We start from the raw sequence: 13,975 nt of genomic DNA, 5'->3' as shown, positions 1-13,975 counted from the left end.
CGTTTCAGATGTGTTACGACCTGTGGCTCTACCCTTCATTCGATCCCTGCGAAACCCTACATTTCAGCAGGATAATGCACGACCACATGTTGCAGGTCATGTATGGGCCTTTCTGGATACAGAAAATGTTCGACTGCTGCCCTGGCCAGCACATTCTCCAGATCTCTCACCAATTGAAAACATCAGGTCAATGGTAGCCGAGCAACTGGCTCGTCACAATAAGCCAGTCACTACTCTTGATGAACTGTGGTATCGTGTTGAAGCTGCATGGGCAGCTGTACCTGTACACGCCATCCAAGCTCTGTTTGACTCAATGCCCAGGCATATCAAGGCCGTTATTACAGCCAGAGGTGGTTGTTCTGGTTACTGATTTTTCAGGATCTATGCACCCAAATTGTGTGAAAATGTAATCACATGTCAGTTCTAGTATAATATATTTGTCCAATGAATACTCGTTTATCATCGGCATTTCTTCTTGGTGTAGCAATTTTAATGGCCAGTAGTGCACATTGTATTGTATATTGTGGTTTTTTTTTTTAAGATTTAAGAATCATCTGTCAGTGTTACATATATAGACATGCTCACATGCACAAGGCGCTTTTTGATTGTAAATGCTTTATTTTTGTCAAACGTTTGCATAATGTGCTACATTTTATCTACTAACACAACAACTTGGCTTGAGGTTTCAACTCACAATGTGCACGTCTTTCAATAAAAATTTTTGAAGATAGCAGAGACTGTCAACACTGTTTGCTGGGGAAAATAAATAAGTATTTACTCGGTCTTGGCCTTAGAAAATTTTTTACCAAGAAAAGTAGATTTGTCGTTCACAATTCTCAAAACGAGAAATTTCAGTCAAAACAGACAGTGTACTGAAAAAGAGATTATATCATGAGTATCAACAAAAGTAAACAAGGATATTGCAATGTAACAAATTAAATCAGACAATGCTGAATGAATCAGATAAGGAAAAGAGACACTCAAAGTAGTACATTGGTTTTGCTACTTGGGCAGCAAAATTAGTTACAGTGGCCTTAACAATGAGTATATGAACAGCATTGTAGCGACTGCAAAAAAAGCGTTTCTGAAAAAGAGAAAACTGTTAACACCGAATATAAATTCATATATTAGGAAGTTCATTCTGAAGGTGTTAGTCTGGATCGTGCCATTGCACAAATGTGAAATGTGAGCAATGAACAGAATAGAAGCCTTTTAAATGTGGTGCTGCAGAAGAATGCTGAAACAGAGACAGGTAGACCAGATAATTAATAAATAGGCACTGAATCAAAATGTGGAAATTTATGGCACAACTTGTCTAAAAGCAGAGAGATACTGACAGGATACATTCAGAGATATCAGGAAATAGTCAATTTGGTACTGAAAGACGGGGTGTGGGGTGCAATTGTAGAGATAGGCAAAGGCTTGACTATAGCAAGCAGGTTCAAATGTATTTAAGCGGCAGCACCAGCTAAGTACAGATGAAGTGGGTTGCACAGGATAGATTAGCGTGGAGAGCTGCATTAAACCAACATTTAGGGCGAAGACCACAACAACAACTTCCTGACATATTAAAAGTATGTGCTGGACCTCGACCTGAACCTGAGACCACTGCTTTCCGCAAGGTGCTCTAAGAAATGAACTATTCAATTATAAATCACAGCTGGCAGAAGTAAGGCTGTGAGGGCAGGTCATGGATCGTGCATGGACAGCTCTGTCAGAAGAGCACTTGTCTGTCAAAAGCAAAGGTCCCACCGTCAAGTCCTGGTTTGGCACACAGTTTTAATCTACTAGAGAGTTTCAAATCAGTGCATACTCTACTGCAGACTGAAAATTCATTCTAGAAACAACAACAACAAAGTATTTCCTACTATACTGATTTAGGAAATGGCAATAAAATCTAAAGTGGAGAATGTCATGTGCTACAAAGAGCATACAAAAGTTAGAATAGTGACAGAGAAAACACTAATTTAAAACTGTCTTTTGCCTCCCAGCTAAAACCATGGCACTTCTGTGTCTGGCAAACAGCAAATGAGCCCTACATAAGTTGTTGCTTATAGGATTTCATGTGAATGAGGCAACTTTTACATGGGGGTGAATACTATGCACTATTTAGAAGTGTGCTACCTATGGAAGACCAGCAACAATCACATCATTCACGGAAATAAACCCACTAATGAAAAAAAAAATCACAATTCTACAAATTATTTGATGAACAACGATAAAATGAAATTTGATGCCCACACAGATACATGTCGAGACTTTATCATTATGCAATTAAGGGAAATTCATTTGTAAGTTGATATCTCCAATCACAACACCAGTCTCTAGTTCTATATCACACAGAATCCTGTCATTAGGAAACTCTATTCTCCATGTAATCGGCCATATACTTCTAGTTCAATGAACAAAGATGATTACTCTGGTACTGAAAAGGTGAGTCTTTACCACAGAGGGTTCCTGGAGCAACCTACCAACTTATAGTAATAGTGCACAAACTCAAGTACGGCTTGTGCAGCATTGTGGGAGAACACCCCGAACATTTCTGTGGGAGCTTAAATAGAACAACTCAGTGTATTTCACCAGTGAACATCGGAAAAAAGTGAAAAGATTGTGGACTGAAGCACGTAACTGACTGCTGACAGTGTTTCCAATTTTTTTCAGAACAATAAATATGCCAGATGAGGTTGAAAAGTTTCACTAAATTTCATCCATTACATGATCAATGATACACATATGTCTATGAATCTTGTAATAGTCATTATTAGTTTTAAACTGTATAAATGAGTTTTTGTGAGATTGAAAGTTAAGCTGTTGGCTGAAAACAAATTCTAAGTGTGCCAATTAATACTCTGGCTGTACTTGGTATTGTTAGCTTGAAAAGTTTTCATATGCTTGTGACACCATCACCTCTATATTCTAGGAGCCTGTTAAGAATGTCCTTTACAATGCTTTGTCACAGCACAATTCTTGTTTTTATAACCGATGCCAGCTGAGGTTCCCAGTTTTGAGATTCTTGAAGATCTCATCCCAATTATCAAGAGGTCTTCCTCTTGGTCCCTTCTCAGCAACATTTCCATCACACAAACTCAAGGGGTACTGCAGGAACACTTTCTCTACATAAAAATTATACCTTTTTTTAATGAAAATGCTAAATCTCTATTTCATTCATTTTTTTCCTTTTGTTTGCAAGAATGGAGAAATTTCATTTCTGTTACCTGGAAATGGCTCTTTGCTGGTTCAGTAATCAATGATACCCCATAGGAACAAAATGTATTTCACACAACATAAAGCTGGAAATCTGTGGAAATTTTTCATCCTGAAGTATCAAAAACATACGAAGTAAAATGTAACTTTTTTGTATTCTACTTGGTGAATGGTATTACCTGAAGAGATGTATGGTATTACCTGAAGAGAGAAAAAGTACCCGAGTACTAGAAGTTTCCCACAACGTCCACATTTTCATTTTCCATTTGTAAGACTACTGGAATTTTTTGGCTCAACACTAAACCTATTGTTTTGGTTCTGCTGATTTTTTGAGTGCAACCTATTATTCAAACTGTGGGAGACAGAGTAAGGAAACATGAAATGCGGGGTCATCTGAAAAGAGATGACTGATGGAGCTCTCAGGATACCACATTTGTTGTAGGCGGCCAAAGCTCGATGAAAATGTGCTTTCAAGACAAAAATAAAGGATCTCAGATTGATTACAGTGTTTGAAGTAAAACTTTATTGTGTTTGCAAAGTTCCAGAAAATCCTAAAAGAACAATTTCTCTTTTTTAAGTTGTTCATTAATGGCCAATGCTGTAAGACAAGATCAACAGGTAAAAAATTTGAAGAGTAGTTGAATTTCAACTTCAAGAGATTTTACGAAATTCTTTCAGCAGACAAAACATCTGAACAGGGAAAGAATAGGTGGTGGTGGTGGTGGTGGTGGTGGTGGTGGTTAGTGTTCAACGTCCCGTCGACAACGAGGTCATTAGAGACGGAGCGCAAGCTCGGATTAGGGAAGGATTGGGAAGGAAATCGGCCGTGCCCTTTCAAAGGAACCATCCCGGCATTTGCCTGAAACGATTTAGGGAAATCACAGAAAACCTAAATCAGGATGGCCGGAGACGGGATTGAACCGTCGTCCTCCCGAATGCGAGTCCAGTGGGAAAGAATAGGTACTTTACATTCAGAAGTGAAGAAGAAAAAGAAAAGTTACTCCAACTACTGTATCACCAAAATACAGAAGACTGAAAAATAAAGGAAATAACTTTATCTGATCTGAGACCCTGTGAAGGCAATCACTCAGCAAGGCTGACACTCAAAACAACAAGTCCAAATTATAAAGTTATACATCCTCCCCTTCTTCTACACTACACAGTAGTGTGTGATGCATTTCAGAGGAAATCAAACAGTGATGTTATACAAATACATGTGTATCAAGATTTTTACACACCAAACTCTGAAATACTACATTATTATCCAAAAGAAATAAAAACCTTAAATCTAAGTTTATACTGCTAAAGTTAATGTCTGAGAATAACTGACATAGCTACGCTTTCATGTGCAATAGACAGATGTATCACATGTTAATGTTTGAACACCACAAAGCCAATATATAAAAGCCCATGAGAATGAACTCCAATGAGACCAACTGGCCTGTCAAGTATCATATTGCCTTAATTAAATCCACTTACCTGAATAATCTACAATGTGTGTAGGTACTTGTTCAGGTGTAACATCTGGTGGGATTATAATTTCTTCCGCCTTGCTAGGTACGTCTTCAGGAAATTCTTCACTGACGAGTGAGAGGATAAGCGATGTTTTTCCTACACCTCTTTCACCGACAAGAAGCATTCTAACATTCCGACGCATCCCAGAGCGGAACATCCTGCAGGCACAAATTTCAAATAACTCTGACAAATTCAAAATTATTTGAAGTCCAGTCATTCCATTCCATGAGTAACATACACCAAATTACTGAATAGCAGAAGCACTGAGACATTGACAGGCACATCAAAAAGAGAAAGGAAACTTTGCACACGCACGCACGCACGCACACACACACACACACACACACACACACACACACACACACAGTGACCCTATATTGTGTGCCAGTTGGACACACAATGCCAGGATTGCATGTCGGCAGGTGGGGTATGGTGGGATGGGGTTTATGTTGGATGGAGTGGTAGGGGAGGGAGGGAGGGAGGGAGGGAGGGAGGGAGGGAGGGAGGGAGGGAGGGAGGGAGGGAGGGAGAGAGAAGCTGGAAGGGGGGTAGCTAGCCATTCACAGGGAGGCAGCAAGTTTGTTGGCTAGGAATGTGGAGGGAGGGAGGGAGGGAGGGAGGGAGGGAAGGAGGGATGGCAGGTGCACAGGCTGGGCACGTGATGCACAGGTACTAGAGTCGGCAGGGTGTGGCACACGATTAAGGTGATTCGGAGGTAGGATGGTTGGTTGGTTGACTGACTGACTGACTGACTGAGGGGGAGGGAGTGGGGGTGGGAAGTGACCATACAAAAGGTCATCAGTCCCCCGATACGAGAATGATGCATCCAGAAATAGAGACATCTGCTGAGAACCTTTCCTGATCTAGTCAGGAGATTCATAACAGCAAAAGCGGAAAAGCTAAAAACATAATACGCATTTCTTGTTCTGCCAAGAACAGAAGGAAGATTAAGGAAATAAGGAAGTCAGCAGGTGAGCACCCCGGGGTCAGCATGCGACAAGAAATGTCTCACCCACAGCAGTCCCACACCTAATCTATTACAGGCAAGAGCACCCACTATTCAATAGAGTGTGACAACTAGAATAGAAAACTGTATGCAGCAGAAAGAATGCAAACCAAATCTAAAAGCAATTACAACAGAGTAAAAGGGATGAAAGAGTAGCCTGCTCAAGGAAATGGTTAAGGGAACCCACAGAGCTAGCACAGAGCGGGAGATACCCCATCCCCAATCACCCTGCCCCTGCTCTGGAGGTAAAATAAAACCTTATAGCTGAGAATAAAATCCACTTTCTTGGAGAAAACCGAGAACCAGGTCAACGATCCATGAATCACCCCCCAATATTAGAGGCAATGCGTCCTGAGGTCCATACTTGACGTGAGGGGCCAAAAACAAAGGGGTGTTCCACCAAGATATGAGCTATCGTCTGCAAGGCTCCAAAACCACAATATCAGGGTGGCTAGTTACAGAAAATAAAACTATTGGTTGACTTGGTATGACTGATGCCAAGACAACAAAGGACTGTGGATTCCTTCCTTACAGTAGTCTCCACGATTGTGCTGGATATATTAGATGGGGGCAGTAGAACACCAAATGTAAATCCATTTCTGGGTGAACAGAAATCTCATGTACACCTGCAAATCCTCACTTGGGATTAGTGAAGCGAATAGGGAGCAAGTAAGTGCTCTTCCAGCCAAACAGTCGGTCAGTTCATTCCTTGAAAAATGCACATGAGTTGGGATGCAAGAAATGCAACTGAGAAGGCAGCACAATGAAGCTCACTGAGATAATCACAAATAGCGGAGACCAAATGGTGGCAACAACCACATCAGTCAATAACTTGAAGACTTTTAAGCTGCATTATGACTACTAGGGACTGCAAATTATTACTTTATGCGGGCTATAGTGCTCCACACAGACCTCTTAGCCAATACCCATGGCCACCACTGCACAGCAAAATTGTGCTAAGCAGTTGTGGCCATGGGCATTGTTGCCCATGCAGCACTCCATACAGATGGAGCTGCGTGCATTTCTTTTGTCTGCATTTTCATGTTATCCTCTATGTACTTACAGCAATTAAACTTATTTTTTAAAGAAAAATGCATGAGTTTGGAAGTAGGCAATTACAAATTTATGATATAATTTAAGAAGAGAATAAAAGGAAACAGGAATAAGTAGATATAGATAACCCTTCACCACCACCACCTCAGGAAGGGAACTTGGTATTGAACTTCAAATCTAGCGTCCACATGTGGTCTACCCATTTTAGCATTATGCACATGAACATCTCTCTTCGGGAATACTCAATTTGTTCATTCAATGTGGATATAATTTTTTTTTTGTTACAGTGCTGTGTGAGTTGATGCTTGTTAAGTTACATAACAGCTACTTCCACTAGGTTAGTTAGTAAACAAATTCTGCATGGCTTTGGAACAATATCCTGCCTCAATGTAACCTAATTAAGTTGTACACTGTTCCTACATAGCTGAAGGAGATATAACAAACCACCACTAATCTATTATTACTCTTGTAAAGACATTTTTGTAGAATAAAACTGGACTTTGTGGATAGTGGACCCTCTAATTTTGTATAACCCTTTAGTGACCAAATTATTTCCAGAAGTTGTAGACTTTTTATGAATACCTTATTGGGCTAGGAAACCATTCATAAAATCATAGTTTAAATCTTGAAAGTGAGAGTTTAGCCCGAGAGTACAAAAAAATTAGTGGGAACTACTGTTCCCACCGAACTCCGGAGTAACTTCACTTGCTAATTTCAAAAAATGTATATCCTTTATTTTTTAGTACAAAAAACATGTCAAACATTACATTTATATTTGTATATCTAAAAACAAAGATGATGTGACTTACCAAATGAAAGCACTGGCAGGTCGATAGACACACAAACAAACACACGAAATTCAAACTTTCGTAACCAACGGCTGCTTCATCAGGAAAGAGGGAAGGAGAGGGAGAGGGTAAGGAGTCATTCCAATCCCGGGAGCGGAAAGACTTACCTTAGGGGGAAAAAAGGACAGGTATACACTCGCACACACACACATATCCAACCGCACATACACAGACACAAGCAGACATCTGTAAAGGCAAAGAGTTTGGGCAGAGATGTCAGTCAAGGCGGAAGTACAGAGGCAAAGATGTTGTTGAAAGACAGGTGAGGTATGGGCGGTGGCAACTTGAAATTGGCGGAGGTTGAGGCCTGGCGGATAACGAGAAGAGAGGATATACTGAAGGGCAAGTTCCCATCTCCGGAGTTCTGACAGGTTGGTGTTAATGGGAAGTATCCAGATAACCCGGACTGTGTAACACTGTGCCAAGATGTGCTGGCCGTGCACCAAGGCATGTTTAGCCACAGGGTGATCCTTATTACCAACAAACACTGTCTGCCTGTGTCCATTCATGCGAATGGACAGTTTGTTGCTGGTCATTCCCACATAGAAAGCTTCACAGTGTAGGCAGGTCAGTTGGTAAATCACGTGGGTGCTTTCACATGTGACTCTGCCTTTGATCGTGTACACCTTCCGGGTTACAGGACTGGAGTAGGTAGTGGTGGGAGGGTGCATGGGACAGGTTTTACAACGGCAGCAGTTACAAGGGTAGGAGCCAGAGGGTAGGGAAGGTGGTTTGGGGATTTCATAGGGATGAACTAAGAGGTTACGAAGGTTATGTGGACGGCAGAAAGACACTCTTGGTGGAGTGGGGAGGATTTCATGAAGGATGGATCTCATTTCAGGGCAGGATTTGAGGAAGTCGTATCCCTGCTGGAGAGCCACATTCAGAGTCTGATCCAGTCCCGGAAAGTATCCTGTCAAAAGTGGGGCACTTTTGTGGATCTTCTGTGGGAGGTTCTCGGTTTGAGGGGATGAGGAAGTGGCTCTGATTATTTGCTTCTGTACCAGGTCAGGAGGGTAGTTGCGGGATGCGAAAGCTGCTTTCAGGTTGTTGGTGTAATGGTTCAGGGATTCCGGACTGGAGCAGATTCGTTTGCCACGAAGACCTAGGCTGTAGGGAAGGGACCGTTTGATGTGGAATGGGTGGCAGCTGTCATAATGGAGGTACTGTTGCTTGGTTTGATGTGGACGGACGTGTGAAGCTGGCCATCGGACAGATGGAGGTCAACGTCAAGGAAAGTGGCACGGGATTTGGAGTAGGACCAGGTGAATCTGATGGAACCAAAGGAGTTGAGGTTGGAGAGGAAATTCTGGAGTTCTTCTTCACTGTGAGTCCAGATCATGAAGATGTCATCAATAAATCTGTACCAAACTTTGGGTTGGCAGGCCTGGGTAACAAGAAGGCTTCCTCTAAGCGACCCATGAATAGGTTGGCGTACGAGGGGACCATCCTGGTACCCATGGCTGTTCCCTTTAATTGCTGGTATGTCTGGCCTTCAAAAGTGAAGAAGTTGTGGGTCAGGATGAAGCTGGCTAAGGTAATGAGGAAAGAGGTTTTAGGTAGGGTGGTAGGTGATCGGCGTGAAAGGAAGTGCTCCATCGCAGCGAGGCCCTGGACATGCGGAATATTTGTGTATAAGGAAGTGGCATCAATGGTTACAAGGATGGTTTCCGGGGGTAACAGATTGGGTAAGGATTCCAGGCATTCGAGAAAGTGGTTGGTGTCTTTGATGATGGATGGGAGACTGCATGTAATGGGTTGAAGGTGTTGATCTACGTAGGCAGAGATACGTTCTGTGGGGGCTTGGTAACCAGCTACTATGGGGCAGCCGGGATGATTGGGTTTGTGAATTTTAGGAAGAAGGTAGAAGGTAGGGGTGCGGGGTGTCGGTGGTGTCAAGAGGCTGATGGAGTCAGGTGAAAGGTTTTGTAGGTGGCCTAAGGTTCTGAAGATTCCTTGAAGCTCTGCCTGGACATCAGGAATGGGATTACCTTGGCAAACTTTGTATGTGGTCTTGTCTGAAAGCTGACGCAGTCCCTCAGCCACATACTCCCGACAATCAAGTACCACGGTCGTGGAACCCTTGTCCGTCGGAAGAATGACGATGGATCGGTCAGCCTTATGATGCAACTCCCCAAGACACTATCCAAATTGAACCCTGCCTGGAACAGTTCCGTCCTCCGTCACAGCGGGACCCACCTCCTCTTCCTCAAAATCACCCTCTCCAAACCTTCCAGGAATTTCTGACTTCCAGCCTTGCCTCTCAATCCTTCTTAAAAAACCTTAATCCTACTCCCAACATCACCACTGCTGAAGCCCAGACTATCCGTGATCTGAAGGCTGACCAAAAATTGGGAATGACCAGCAACAAACTGTCCATTCGCATGAATGGACACAGGCAGACAGTGTTTGTTGGTAATGAGGATCACCCTGTGTCTAAACATGCCTTGGTGCACGGCCAGCACATCTTGGCACAGTGTTACACCGTCCGGGTTATCTGGATACTTCCCACTAACACCAACCTGTCAGAACTCCGGAGATGGGAACTTGCCCTTCAGTATATCCTCTCTTCTCGTTATCCACCAGGCCTCAATCTCTGCTAATTTCAAGTTGCCACCGCCCATACCTCACCTGTCTTTCAACAACATCTTTGCCTCTGTACTTCCGCCTCGACTGACACCTCTGCCCAAACTCTTTGCCTTTACAGATGTCTACTTGTGTCTGTATGTGCGGATGGATATGTGTGTGTGTGCGCGAGTGCATACCTGTCCTTTTTTCCCCCTAAGGTAAGTCTTTCCGCTCCCGGGATTGGAATGACTCCTTACCCTCTCCCTTAAAACCCACATCCTTTGGTCTTTCCCTCTCCTTCCCTCTTTCCTGATGAAGCAGCAGTTGGTTGCGAAAGCTTGAATTTCGTGTTTATGTTTGTGTTTGCTTGTGTGTCTATCGACCTGCCAGTGCTTTCATTTGGTAAGTCACATCACCTTTGTTTTTAGATATATTTTTTCCCACGTGGAATGTTTCCCTCTATTATATTCATTTATATTTGTATTCGTTCATATTGTCCTTTGAGTTCACTAAGGTTTAGAGAAGCATGGTGCTACACACAAAGGTACACAACAGTTGCTACACATTACTTTTGTTCTCCTTTCTTTGTTCTTGGTGCTACATTGGCTGCATCTTCTGTTTGTTGTACCTGTTGTAGGCAAATAAGTTCCAACTTTCTCCAGACGAACTTCATCTGGTACTCCAGACACACTTCTTTTTGATGTTTCAAAATGAATGGGCCTTCCTCTTCGCTTACAACTTGAAAAGCCAGAGAGATAAGCTGCCTTGCCAAGTGCAATCTAAATGTTAGCTGGTCTGCTTCTGTCTTCTGTAGCTTCCACATAATGTAGGAATTGACAACATTGAGCTGATCAAATCTATCCACTCCTCCCATTATTTTATTATACTCTGCCACAGCCAGTGGGCAGAATACTTCACTTCTGCTTCCATCTTTGTTTCTTCTCAAAACAGTCGTAATGTGTTTGGGATTGTGGTAATTTGATAGTATACAAACAAGTTTACTATCCTGCCACTTCACTGCTGCAACACATGACCTGACAGCAAATTCGAATTCTCCTCTGCTAAGTCTAGAATTTTTTTTCAGCATATCAGGCAAATCCTTCCTGTTTGAAACGAACAGTTCCAATGCCATAAAGTCCACGAGACTGTAGCTCTTCCATTATTCGTACTGTTGTAAAATAATTGTCAAATGCTACCCGTGTTTTGCTGCAAGCCATTGCCTTTGTTAGAATAAGCACAACTTCTTCACCCAAAGAAAATTCAGACTTATCATTTGTATTTCTTTTTCCAGTGTAGTTATCAAAATTTATTGATGTACCCAGTACTAGCATCAGCCACGCATCACACTTTATATCCACACTTCACTGGTTTCATTGGCATATATTGTTTGAGTGTTGGCCGTCCTCTGAAGGCCACCATACATTCGTCAACTGCTAAAACAGAAGATGGTTTGTACACTTTACAAAGCTTATTTGATATTGCACTGATGATAGGTAGAATTCTGTGTAACTTGTCATAACCTGGTTTTCCCTTTTTGACACATATGCTATTGTCACTGCAATGAAGGTTCTCAACAATTTTTTTGTATCAAAGCTTTGTCATGAGTGGTTAGATAGCAGTTACTCCAAGAATAGGATCACTGCTCCAATAACTTCCGAGTTGTGGAAGTTGATGAACACCCATCAAAATATGCATTCCCAAAAAAGCTTTTAGCTCAGGAACAGTAATGTCCTGCCAGCTGGAAGATACTTTAGTTGTTTTCTTCCCTGACTTCACAACACACCTTTCCTGCCTTGCATGTAAGTTCGTCTGATTGCAAATATGAAGCAACAGCTCTTCTGGAAATATAGACTCGAAACATTTTATTTCTTTATCAGACTTTGAGAAATTTGCAATATTTTCTGCACTTTCTTCTAATTTCAGTGGAAGATTTTCAAAATAAGAAATATTCTCATTCCACATTTTATCACTAGAAGAAAATGTTGCAGCAGCTGTTTCTGGGGTTAAATCAGATACACTTGCCTAACAAGGAGACATGTTCCCAATTTCACTAGTGTCTATTGTCAAATTGAAACAGTTGTCTTCATTTGAAACAATTAGTTATCACCATTTTTGTTCAAAATCTATGAAGTATTTCGTGACTCAAAATCATCATCAGAGTCAGCATCAATATCTGAATCTTCTACATCTTCTGGTAACGCATACAAAATTCTGAAAACTTCTTCTGGCATCAGTCCAGGCATTCTAAACAATAACAAACAAACAATAACTATGATGCCGATTGCGCAGCCATATGCATTGCACTTCACACAAGTTCCGTGGGAAGAATAGTTTCCACTAACTTACCTTGTAATATTTATGTAATTTTCAGACAAATCCAGCAAGTATACGCGAATACTATCTTCCTCGTAAATATAAAAGTAGATAAATACAACACAAGTCACTTCACACCCAAAAGGAAAGCACACTACACAAAAAATGCTGTAGCGGTCGAAACAGTGGCTCGTTTTCAGGGGGGATCTGCGCTTCTCCATTGATTGACTGACAAGATAGGAATACAACCGCTTTTGCGCTCCCATTGACAATCTACATGCAGTTAGCACACTCTAACAGAGATGGCAGCAAAATTAGAAGTGGGAACACAGATTACCACTGAACTTACAGTGAAAACAAATAAGTGGGAACTATAGTTCCCACTGGTCACTAAAGGGATAATTGTGTAATACACAAAATCTGTTTATATCATGTATTTACAATCTTTGTTTTTGTTTGCTTACTTTATATTAAATTTATATTGCATTCATATTATTACATTTACAATTGTGTGTTAATTTGTAACAATGCTGGGTACAGGTGTAATGTGGATTCTACAACAATATCTACCCATGGACTATTCTAATTACTCCTACTTTTAATTAGATTATTTCACAATAAGATTAATGTTCATATGAGTAGATGTGCATGTTTCACGTGTTTTACATTATGTGTTTTTTGTGTGAGAATGTTATGTCAGTGTTGTCACTGTCACTCGTATGACGGTCAGTACATGTGCTACTCGAGCTATCTATGTCGGCCTGTCTTCCACTTCTGCGCCTTCTGTATATGTCATATTCTGCTTTTGAGATGATGATATAGTGTTGTTTCCATTATGTTATTGCATTAGTGCCTGTATGTAATGCATTTCAAAAGGAAGTGTTCTGGGGAACCAATTTCCCCACATGTGCAACGATCACTTCCTGAAAGTGACCTGCGGTGCAAGTCCGTGGGATAAGAGCCATGTCCAGTGACGAAATGAACCATGCCTTGGCTGGGGTTGACATGGTGCAACCACAACTGCTCCCTGCTATGGGGCATAAATGAACACTCGACGGCCCTTATCACTCTCGTTCCATGCTTTTTGCCAAGTGTCCGCCCATTGGCACCTGTCTTCTATGGGCTGCCTCATGTTCTGCAACACTCTCTCAGGTCTACTTGTCTTCAGCCAGTATGCTGCAGCGAAATATCTGATGGTTATATTGATCAGACATATTCAAAGCACCACATACAGCCAATCGACTGATGCTCCAGATAGTCTAAGTAACAAACTCCTCTGTTCCTGTCTAACAATTATCCTGTTCATGACGAGAGCGAGTCTATGTGTCCACCTACTAGCTGCAAAGCTTAACCGACTCAAAAAGTGCACAGGGTACATTCTTATGTATGTGAGTGGTAGTCTGTATCATGTCGAATTTACTGTCACTAGTTTGTGAAGTATACTTTCACCTTTGTGATTAGTCATGCA

General features: G+C 41.7%; 1 protein-coding gene across 3 annotated transcripts in view; it reads right to left on the bottom strand.

Annotated features, from left to right (window-relative positions):
* Positions 1-13,975, bottom strand: part of LOC124614497 (mitochondrial Rho GTPase) — a 174,965-nt gene that overhangs the window by 136,957 nt on the left and 24,033 nt on the right. For all 3 annotated transcript variants that reach the window (XM_047142948.1, XM_047142949.1, XM_047142950.1), the window contains exon 2: positions 4,684-4,877. In XM_047142948.1, coding sequence (XP_046998904.1) covers positions 4,684-4,877 — 194 coding nt within the window. The remainder of the gene's footprint in view (positions 1-4,683; positions 4,878-13,975) is intronic.

This window comes from Schistocerca americana, chromosome 1 (assembly GCF_021461395.2).
Source record: "Schistocerca americana isolate TAMUIC-IGC-003095 chromosome 1, iqSchAmer2.1, whole genome shotgun sequence".
In the NCBI taxonomy this organism is placed as follows: Eukaryota; Metazoa; Arthropoda; class Insecta; order Orthoptera; family Acrididae; genus Schistocerca; species Schistocerca americana.
Note: the sequence above shows the minus strand (reverse complement) of the source record. Positions and strands in the feature narration are given on the sequence as shown.